The sequence below is a fragment of the Psammomys obesus genome, unplaced genomic scaffold, assembly GCF_907164565.1.
Source record: "Psammomys obesus unplaced genomic scaffold, mPsaObe1.curated_primary_1811, whole genome shotgun sequence".
Classification (NCBI taxonomy): Eukaryota; Metazoa; Chordata; class Mammalia; order Rodentia; family Muridae; genus Psammomys; species Psammomys obesus.
Genome location: NW_026596117.1, coordinates 24,679,455 through 24,689,655, shown reverse-complemented (window position 1 = coordinate 24,689,655; position 10,201 = coordinate 24,679,455). Strand labels below are relative to the sequence as shown.

The 10,201-nt window shown below is 49.2% G+C and overlaps 1 protein-coding gene across 1 annotated transcript in view; it reads right to left on the bottom strand.

The window, feature by feature from the left end:
• Slc25a48 (solute carrier family 25 member 48) overlaps positions 1 to 7,822 on the bottom strand; it is a 34,458-nt gene extending 26,636 nt beyond the window's left edge. The window contains exons 1-2 of the mRNA XM_055629329.1: positions 7,671 to 7,822; positions 3,995 to 4,038 (exon numbers count right to left, since the gene is read on the bottom strand). Coding sequence (XP_055485304.1) covers positions 3,995 to 4,038; positions 7,671 to 7,716 — 90 coding nt within the window. The 5' untranslated portion in view covers positions 7,717 to 7,822. The remainder of the gene's footprint in view (positions 1 to 3,994; positions 4,039 to 7,670) is intronic.
• Positions 7,823 to 10,201: the final 2,379 nt, after the last annotated feature.

The following is a 10,201-nucleotide window of genomic DNA, read 5'->3' as shown; positions in this document are numbered from 1 at the left end:
ACACACACACACACACACACACACACACACACACACACACACACACATATATATATAAGGGCAAAATAATTGGAATATACAGCACACAGAAAACTTCAAAGCTCTGAGAAATAATAATTCCAAAATGAAGTATATTTGCCACCTGAATATTATTTAAAAAAAAAAATAAGCCAATATTAGAAAGGTCTGGGTGGTGGTGAAGAAGACTTTTAAGTTGCTGGGTGGGAGAGACACCTTGAATATGCAGTATGGGGCTGAGCCCTTGTGGTGTTTTTGTTCAGCAGAGCCACAGAACTCAAGCGTGGGGTAGGGTGTTCCCAAACAGGACAATGACAATGGGGGGTGAGCGCGATGTAGGCCTCTGTCTGCATCCCACTTATCCCGCACTGGCCCCGGCTCTGCCACAGAGTGATGGCTGGATGGCCGTTGATGACCACGAGTGGGCTTAACTCAAGAGCAAAGCCTGGTTCCCAGAATCTCTTCAGGGCCACAAGGAAAGGTCTTCCAGACACGCTGAGCTCTCGGCAGGATGCTGAGGTTAGCAGCCAGGCCAAGGCTCCAGGACCCTGGTTACACCAGGAGCTGCTGACCCTTGTGCATTGCCTGCATATGGCCACCAGGAAGCTCTTGCTAACAGCATCCTGCAAATGCCGGACCTTGCCGGTGAAGCACACTGCTGGTTTTAGTTTCCACAGTCGCCGTGGAGGCTTGAAGCAGCACACGCATATTGTCATACAGCCCTAGCTACCAGACACCCCACTCCTCACCACTGAGCAGCCAGTGGCCAAGGGCTGGGGGAGGAGCGTTTCCCTGAGGCCAGCAGCCCAGGCCCTGCTGGTCAGGGTGCTCGGGCAGGCCCCTGCTTGGCCTCTGCTTCCCCTGCAAGTTGTCAGGGGAGGAATAAAATGATCCCTGCTCCGTCTTTAGCACCTCCATGAACAATCTCATGCTGTAGCACCTCCATGAACAATCTCATGACTGCTTCACCAGGGGCGTTCTATTTGCCCATTTTACAGACAAGAAAATGAGGGAGGCTCAGTGCTAGGAATGGGTTTCTCGTTTACTTTTCTATTCCGGGGGGGGGGGACACAATATGACCAAGGCAACTTATAAAAAGAAAGTATTTAAGTTGGGGGTTACAGTTCCGGCTGAGAGGGTCCTTACATGTGACCCACAGGAACAAGGCAGAGTGTAACTGGGAATGGGGTGTGCTTTTGAAACCCCAAAGCTTGCCCTCAGTGACACAGCCCCTCCAACAGGGCCGCACTGCTTAATCCTTCCCCATCAATTCCACTAACTGGGGACTAAGTATCCATACTCAAGCCTATTGGGGCCATTCTCCTCCAAACTGTCCCAAGGGTGAGTGGCGAGGCTAAGGACTGAATTCTCTCTCTTCTTACTGTTCTTACATGTATGTAGGGGTACACATAGACATGTGAAGGCTAGAGGACAGCTGTGGGTATCATCGTCTACTTCCTTTGAGATGGGTCTCTCCCTGTCCTAGAACTTACCAATTAGGTTAGACTGGCTAGCCAGCGGATCGTTCTGTCTCTCTCTCTCTGGTGCTAGGATTACAAGTATGTGCCACCATGCCTGGCATTTACATGGGTTCTGGAGATCAAACCCAGGTCCTTGTGTTTGCAGGGCAGGAGCATTATAACTGAGCCATCTCACCGGCCCCGACTGGACTCCTATTTGGACTTGCTTAGTGGGCAGGGAACCTACAGAAAATGTCAGCCAGAAGGAAGGAGGCCATTCCAGCACAAACAAGAACTCAAGGTTAGATCCAGGGAGGTCCTCGTGAGCCCCCTACCACACTGGGCTTCAGCAAGGGGTTCTCAGGATGGACCCTGCCTGGATCTCCTCAGGAAGGGCTTTTCCAAGATACAGCACAGAATGGGAAGAAGAGAGTGTCAGCCCTTTCAGGGGTGTGGAGTGGGGATGTGGTCAGGCTTGCCTAGGCATGAAGCAAAGGGACTCACCTCTCAAGTGGCATGGATCCAGTGGCTAATGGTGACAAGAGACATTGGCCATGTGAAGGCAGAAGTGGAGTTGGAGTTGGGGTGTTGAAGCTGTGGTCAGGACTGTAGCAAGAGAACAAGCCAGGAGGGAGGCATGGGGCAGAGACTCCTTGAGGTTCTCAGAAGGGTCTAACACCACCTGGATTTTGCTTTCTGCTTTCCGACTGCAGGGTCTGTTTGTTTGTTTGTTTGTTTGTTTTTAAGGCTTTTTTTTTTTTAAAACTTATGTGTATAGGTGTTTTGCCTACATGTATGTCTGTCTAGCGTGGGCAGTTAATTATGAAGGCCAGAAAAGGGAGTCAGAACCCCCTGGAACTAGGGTTACAGATGGTTGTGAACCACCTAATGTGGGTGCTAGGGATTGAACCCAGGTCTTTTAGAAGAGCAGCTAGTGCTCTTAACCACTGAGCCATCTCTCCAGCACCAATTATTTTAAGGCAGCCAATTTGTGGTAATTTATTACAGCACCCCAGGAAACTAATAGCCCAGCCATCTTTTTATAGGTCAGTTTCTCACACCCTACTCAACAATAATTTGTTATGAATTCACCTTTATCTGGTCTACTTGAGAAAGGACTGCACATTTCCTTGTTTTCACACAGAGGTGCAAACTTGGTGAGCACAGACAGCTGAGAAAGCTACTTGAGAGAAGGAACTTTGAGGTGTCTCCATATTGCCCCCAAAGAGAAATGTCTATGTACTGTTTACATTGGGGAACCTTTGAACACATTCTCCGAATTTGGTTAAAACAGTGTAACTGGGGACAAAGCTAATTGACATTGATGATGTTAAAGTGACGGCTCCCACCTGTAAACACCTACTGATAGCAAGAACAGCTCTCCCATAGCTGCCCTGCATGACAGAGTAAACTGAGCCCCCCTTAATGGGATGTGCACGTAGGCACTGCCCAACTCGAGGTCTAGATCTGTGGTTTAGACAGCCAAGAATTTCTGGCTTGAACTGTGCCTACCAATGATCCCACTAGTGTTGAGTGTTTGTCAGAGGGACCTTTGGTGGGGTAGACTGGGAAGGAAGGTAGACTGCAGTGGCAGGGGTAGCCAGTACCGTCCTGACAAAAGTAAGGACAGCAGCTGAGCCCCACCTTGTCTGCTTTGGAGAGTAAACATGGCCCTGACCTAGGAGAGGCCCAGTGTCACACGCAGAGGAAGATACACAGAAAGGAAAGCACAGGTCTGAGTCAGGCTCAGAGCTTCCTCTGAGTCCAGGCATTTTTCAGGAAGGGCAGGAGCAGAACCGATGGTCACGTTTCTGGGGCTTAGCTGGGTCCTGCTCACCGCAGATGGGGTGCAGAGCTGGGACTCAGACTGTCCTTTGTGGCATCTCATTCCTTCATTCCTCCATTTTTCATGGTAAGACCTGAGAGAAGACCCCCACACATGCACACACACTCCTTCAGGGGTACCCAGGAATGTCATGATGGTGCTAATGGCTCCAGGGTCCTCATACCCTATATGTCCTTTCAGATTATTCCAACAGAAGTCAAAATCCCCAACCTGACATCCAAGCGTCCTAAGGACTGAGGACTGACCTGCCTAGATGTTGGTCCATAAGGAAAACAGGTTTTGCTGGCCTTTCCCAAGCACAGCTCCTACCCAGGGTCCCTACCTTAGCACCCATTGCCACAAGGTTCCCTGTGCCTGCAATATCTTCCCCAGTGACTGGAAACCCAGTTGCACATTTCAAGCTCAGACTCTATCCCATATTTGAAACCTTTTCTAATTGTCCAGCTCCCCAGATACTTGATGGAGGACAATTATGAATGTCCTAGCTCCTCCCTCACCAACTCACAAGATCCTGCAGGCAGAGGACAGTGATGGAAAACAATCAAGCCTCCTGGCATCCCCCTGGGCCAGCAGAGGCCCTGCCCTGGAGAGTCTCCAGGAACCAGAGAGAGGTACAGACCCAGGGCAGACCCACTCGAGGTACCTCCCCAAGAGATCATGGCTACTGTACCTTGACTGTGTCCAGAGGGTAGCCAACGATGACACTAGCTGCACCTGTAGGTCAAAGAAGAACATCTGGTCACCCAAACCCTGGACTCCTGATTTGTCCCTGCCAGCTCCTAGAAAATGTCAGAGAGCCAAGGCAACAGCCAACAGTCACTGGGGTGACCTTCCGGTGACCAAGGCCTGGTCCATTTCCTGAGGAAGGCAGAGAGAGTAGAGTCAAACCCGGGCCTTATTTTTAAAAAGTACCCCCAAACAGGAATTAAGTCTCTGAGACAACTGGATATCCACACGCAGAACAGAGTTATTCCCCTGCCTCATACCACATATACAATAAATCCAAAAAAGTCCAAAGGCTTAAAACTGTAAAGAGTCACACATGAGGAAAATATTTTACAACCTTGGTTTGTAACATTTGTAGTTACAATAAAGAAAGTACAACCAACAAACGAAAAAAAAAAATAAGTGAGCTAGACATCACAACAGATACTCTCATGAAAGTGAAGACAAACAGCTTAAAAACTGAGGATAGTGTTGACAAATCACGTATCTGTAAAGGGTCTCAAGTCCAGGATACACCAAGAATTCTTACAGCTAAAACAATGTTTAACTGACCAAAAGAGATGTCTCTCTGAAGAAGACATGCCAATGGCCAACGGTACATGGACATACACTCAGCATCATTGGTCGCTAGGGAAATGTAAATCAGAAATAATAATCAAATTTCCCTTCATGTCCACTAGGATGACTGTAGTTTTTTTTTTTAATGAAAATAATAATAAACAGTGCCGACAAAGATATAAAGAAATTAGAACTTCCTTAAAGACTCCTTTTTTATGTGAATGAATGTTTGCCAACATGTATGTATGTGCACCATCGCATGCGTGCGATTACTCTAGAGGCTAGAAGACGATGTCTCCCAGCAACTGCACTTATAGATGGTTGTGAGTATATGGATGCTTGAACTGCGTTGAAATAGTAGTGCAAGCTGCTGCTGAGCTAGCTCTTCAGCCCTGAGACATTAGTATGTTGTTGGTGCGAACATGAAACAGTGCCGTCACTGTAAAAAAACTGGTTATTCCTTTATAAAGTTAAACACAGGATTGTAAAATGTGTTTTTTTTCTTTCTGTTTATTTTAAATGATACATTAAAAACATTCATTTTACGAAGAATTGCTATGTAACTCGGCATTTCCAATCCTAGATGTATACATACCTAAGAAACAAAAGCAAGAACTCCAACAAGAATAAGCACACTCATGGTCACCCCAGCATTCATCACAGGAGACAAAGGGTGGGAAGAGACCCAATGTTCATTAAGAGACATGCAATTAATACATACAGTGCGTGCGGGGGGGGGATGGGGGAGGGGATGGATTATGACTTAGCTGTAAGTAATACTATGTAGCCGTTTCCTCCAGATGGAAACATCCCATCCTGGGGGAAGGAGGATCCTTAACACTCAGGAAGTAAAACTAACAAGGCTTAGAACTTCCTGAAACTTGCAAGATTTACAAGATTCTCTTCCCAAAGTTTCATAAGCAGTGAGGGCTGCTGGAGAGAGCAGCTAAACGGAGAACTACCGTGCAGCAGCCCGTAGGGGCTGTCAGTCATGCGGCAGCTGCCTGTGAGTCATCCATCCTCCTGTAACTAACCCCTTGCCTATACTTCTGCTAGACTTTGGTGGAATCATTTCTTTGGTCTGTCACCCATGCTCTGTCTGGGCTGAGTAGCCACATGTTCACACATCCCATGTAAAGTCACAAAACATAGGAATGGCACACCAAACCCTGCTGTAATGTGGCTGAACCTTAAAAACCATAGGGAAAGGGACAGAGAGACAGAGAGAGAGAGAGAGAGAGAGAGAGAGCACCTGGCTACACACGCTGCTGTAAGGCTGTCTCAACGCCACCTGGATGAGGAAGCATCTGTAATCCACAGCAGCTGGCGTTTACACAGGGCTGTTTTCCCAGGACAAATCCCTCTCACATCCCTGACATCACGATTGCCTTAGCAAGCTGGGCAACAGGGACACTTGTTGCTTGGTCTAGAACCTCCTGTTTTCTTCACCCTCCACACTTCCCTGAACTGAGCCTCACAGAGGTGAAGCAGAGGAAGCCTCGCGCTGCCTGTCCAGCCTGGAGGAAGGAGCTTGGCTCCCCAGGTGCCACTGTCTCCTCCAGAGCAGGGGCAGGCGTGGGCATCCGAGGGTCCAGAGCAGCAGTTCAGTCAGTGGCAGGCCAGCATCTCCTACCTCACGCTTGGTCCACCTCCCTGAAAGCAGGGGTGCAACAGTAAAAGCAGGATTCTGGGGCAGTGTTTCCAGAGACTGAAAAGTCTGTAGAGCTTCAAACAGATGTGGAGGTGATTTTGTTGCCCAGTGTCACTAAGACAACCGCTGTAGGCAAGTGTGGGGGCTCAAGTTCTTTCACCTAGGCAGACCTTGGTGCCATATTGCCTGGATTAGAACCCCAGCACCTGCAGATGCTCACCTTAGGCAAGTCACCAAACTGCTTTGTACTTCTATTTCCTGTTTCCTAAATAAGGCTGTGAAGGCGCCTACTTTATTGGGGTTGCTATGTAATGAAAGAAATGTATGTAAGAAATATATGTAAGCACGGGCAGGATTCAATATGTAATAGCCAAGAAAAGCATACTGATAGGGCCATGGTTGTTCAGGGAGGCATGGGGGCGCAACTGTGAATCACATGAGAGACGAGGTAGCCACAAAGATACACTAGAATTTATAGGAATATTTTACCACTTTGTAGAGTTACCAGAAATCATTAAATTATACGCTTGAGCTGGAGACATTTTTGGCGTAGAACACAAACCTCTGAAGATACACATGGCACAGGCACTTCAGCATACCAGGAACCTGCCAAAGCACCCAGCTCATGGGTGGCTGGCTAGGGGACCTACCTGGCAGTGAGACCCAGGCAGAGGCTCAGGCTCCTAGCCTCTGACAGGAAGGGGACCTCCGCACACAGCAAGCCCCAGGTAAGGCTTTGCTCAGAAACTACTCCGGTCCTGTTTCTCTTTGCTAAAGTGAAATGATGGCGAATGAGGCGACACCTCCACAGGGGGATCTGAAGCGCTGCAGATGAGTGCAATGAAAAAGGCAAGGGCTGATGGCCCACCGCAGCCAGACCAGAAGGATCCCTTTCAGCTGTCTAGGGCAGAAGCATCAGAGAGCCCCACCCCCTGCCTTGAGGGCTGCACTCCCTGCCCTGCCGGGCTTCTCTCCCTCCAGAGGCAACGCCCTTAAGACAACCTGAACTTGAAGTCCAAATCCTCAGTCACCCTGAAAGCGGTCAAGCCAAGCGCCAACCTAAGCACGAGTTTCTTGGAGATATGTCCCCCAAACCCAGGTGCGTCCTGGGTCACAGAAGGGTGTGCATGCACTGGGGTGAATCCATTGGTTGTGTGCTCTGACCAGTGGTTTAATCATTATGGGATCCAAATCCGTTGGGGCCTAAACCAATGTGAATCTTAAGAGCTTTGTTTCGGAGACAGGAGGGACCTCAGGGCCGACCAAGCAGACAGGGCTAGGGACACCCGGTGCTGCAGGCATTGCTCATTCTGGGCTGTGTGTATCGCCAAGTGCCCAGGTGCAAACAGCTGGCTGCCTCCTAACAGCTTGCCCATGGGGGGGGGGGGGGGTCTTTCGCAAGCACACTCACCTCCGATCCAGCCCGCCACAAAGTCTTCCAGCTGGAAGATGCCCATGGCCGATGCCTCGGGTGCCTGGCCCTCCCACAGCTGGGGCAGCGCCCATTCAGTGTGGGTCGGGCATGGCCTTGCCGATCCGATCCGGGAGCGGCAACACCCAGCAGGTTCTCCAAACCCAGTGTTCCAGCCACCCGCGCTCCGGGCTGTCAGCAAATGAGGGCGGGTGGCTGACAGCCCGCCCCCAGAGGATCTTAAAGGCACAGCACTCAGACAAGGTGTGCTCCGGGAGGCTGCCCCTTGTCACCAAGGGGAATTCCCTCCATACTTCTGGCCACCACCCTCTCTCCCTCCCAACAACACAGCCTTGGAGCCTTTAAGGTGCAAGCATCAGCCAGAAGAGCCAGCACCTGTTTAGGACACTTTTGCAAAGTTCCTCAAAAGAGGGAAGGAGGGAGGCTTTACAGACCCCGAAGGTTGCCTGCTGTAGGACTCACTTGGGAAGACTGTCCACCGTGTTAAGGGCAAAGAACCCTAACAGTAACTAACTGGAGTGTGGGGAGATGGGTTAGCGGGAAAGAGCACATGCTGTGCAAGCATGCCTTTGCATGCTTAGATGCCTGGAACTTCAGACATGGGGACTGGAGTCCGAAGAGACTAGAGGATTGCTGGGGTTGTTTGACAGCCATCCTCATGGAAAGTAGGTCGCTTGAGCTGCTCTTATCAACACACACACACACACACACACACACACACACACACACACACACAGACACACACACAGACACACACACACTTTCGTGTATAAAAACTAAATATCTATAAACCAGAAATTCTCAATTTTTGGACAGGCCGATTGAAAGCTATGGACAGCTCCGCTATCAGATGGAGTACACACAAGTTTCCAAGCTAGTTTTGGAGTTGAGGCTGCCTCTCCTTCTCCAGGCCACACACCATCTGCACGACCTGGATTGACAGTTTCTTCTGCAAGTGAGAGACTGGATAAGATATGGGAGGCATCTCACCCAGAAATTGGTGCCAAGCCAGCTCCAAATAAACACCAAGGTTATCCTGCACTTAGCTGAAGCCTCCTCCCTCTAAGCCTCGGCTTGCTCTTTCCTGCAAGTCTGCGCACCGCACTTCACAGGCCTGGAAAGTGCTCGTGTGCTTCAGGACCAGGACAAGTAGCTGCAGGTTCTCCCAGCACTCCTCAGTCCCTACCTGCTGCCTTGAGTGGCTGGCCACTTTCTACTGGCAACCCTCTACCCTGAACTTTCCAGGGCAGGGGCTTCCCCTCCTCCTTTTAACCATGTAATCTGGACATTTTGTTGCTATTATTTTTTTCTTTGTCTTGCATGGCAACCAAGAGCTGCTTCCAATGAACCAAAATTTATATACTTTAACTTGCCTTACATGAGAAGCAGCCCAAGCTCCTCATTTTTTAATTATATAAAAAGGGAGGAATATTTAGTATTTAGGCAGCCTGCTTCTGGGTTGCCTAGCAACCTATGATGTCACCATGTGTCACCCACCAGGTAGCCACACCTGGCAGTTGTGGTTAAGTTTCTCCTTAAAAGGTTCAATCAGACACTTTCTCTCTCTCTTGCTCTCTTACTCTCTTGCTCTCTTCCCTTTCTCTGTCGGGACATCCCCTTTCCTTCCCCCTATCATGTCTCACTCTCTCCTTCTCTTTCTCTCTTCATCTCATCCAATAAACCTCTTTCATATAAAATCTGCTGTGTGTGTCATCATTTTATTTGGTCCTAATAGTTACGCTTAAAGTATAAAATGTGTATGCATCTCACAGAGAGAGAGAGTAATTATTCATCTAAGTGGCCAAAGCAGGGCATGAACATGGCCAGGACCCACTTTGAGAACAGATTCCAAATTATTCCCCTAATCCTGCCTTCCCTAGGGAAAAACCCAGGAGACACCTAGCCAAAGGAAAACTCCTACAGCCAGCTGCCTCCCATGGACAGGTCTGGCCTGTGTGGGTATCTTTTGCACTGAGAGCCTTCTCTCTGCAAAGGGGGCTTGAAATTTCCAGCAGGCAGACCACGGTAAAGGGTAAAGCAGGGCAATTCTGCTATGCTTTCTGATGCAATCTCAGCTGTCCTGGACTCTTTTTGTAGACCAGGCAGGCTGGCCCCAAACTCACAGAGATCCACCTGCCTCTGCCTCCCTGAGTGCTGGGATTACAGGCATGCCACCACCGCCTGGCTCATCTTCCCCTCTTTTGTTGGTACAAACCAGTGGTCTCAATGCATTCCAGATGTTTACTGACAATCAAAGGGATGCTAGTCAGATGCACAGTTGGGTGAAGAAAGGCTATTTATTAAAGGAACAGAAGATTGATTTTGGCTTTCAGGCTGCAACATATCAACGCTCCATAATCTCAACACTCTGACAGATCCGTCAGCAGAACCTTCTGCATAGGTGAGATTTTCTCAGAGAACTTCACAGCTTGCCCTGGCCAGAACATCGAGAACAAGGCGGAAGACTTCCCCTCCAGGAGCTGCAGGGAACTAAGGTGATATAGCTAGTT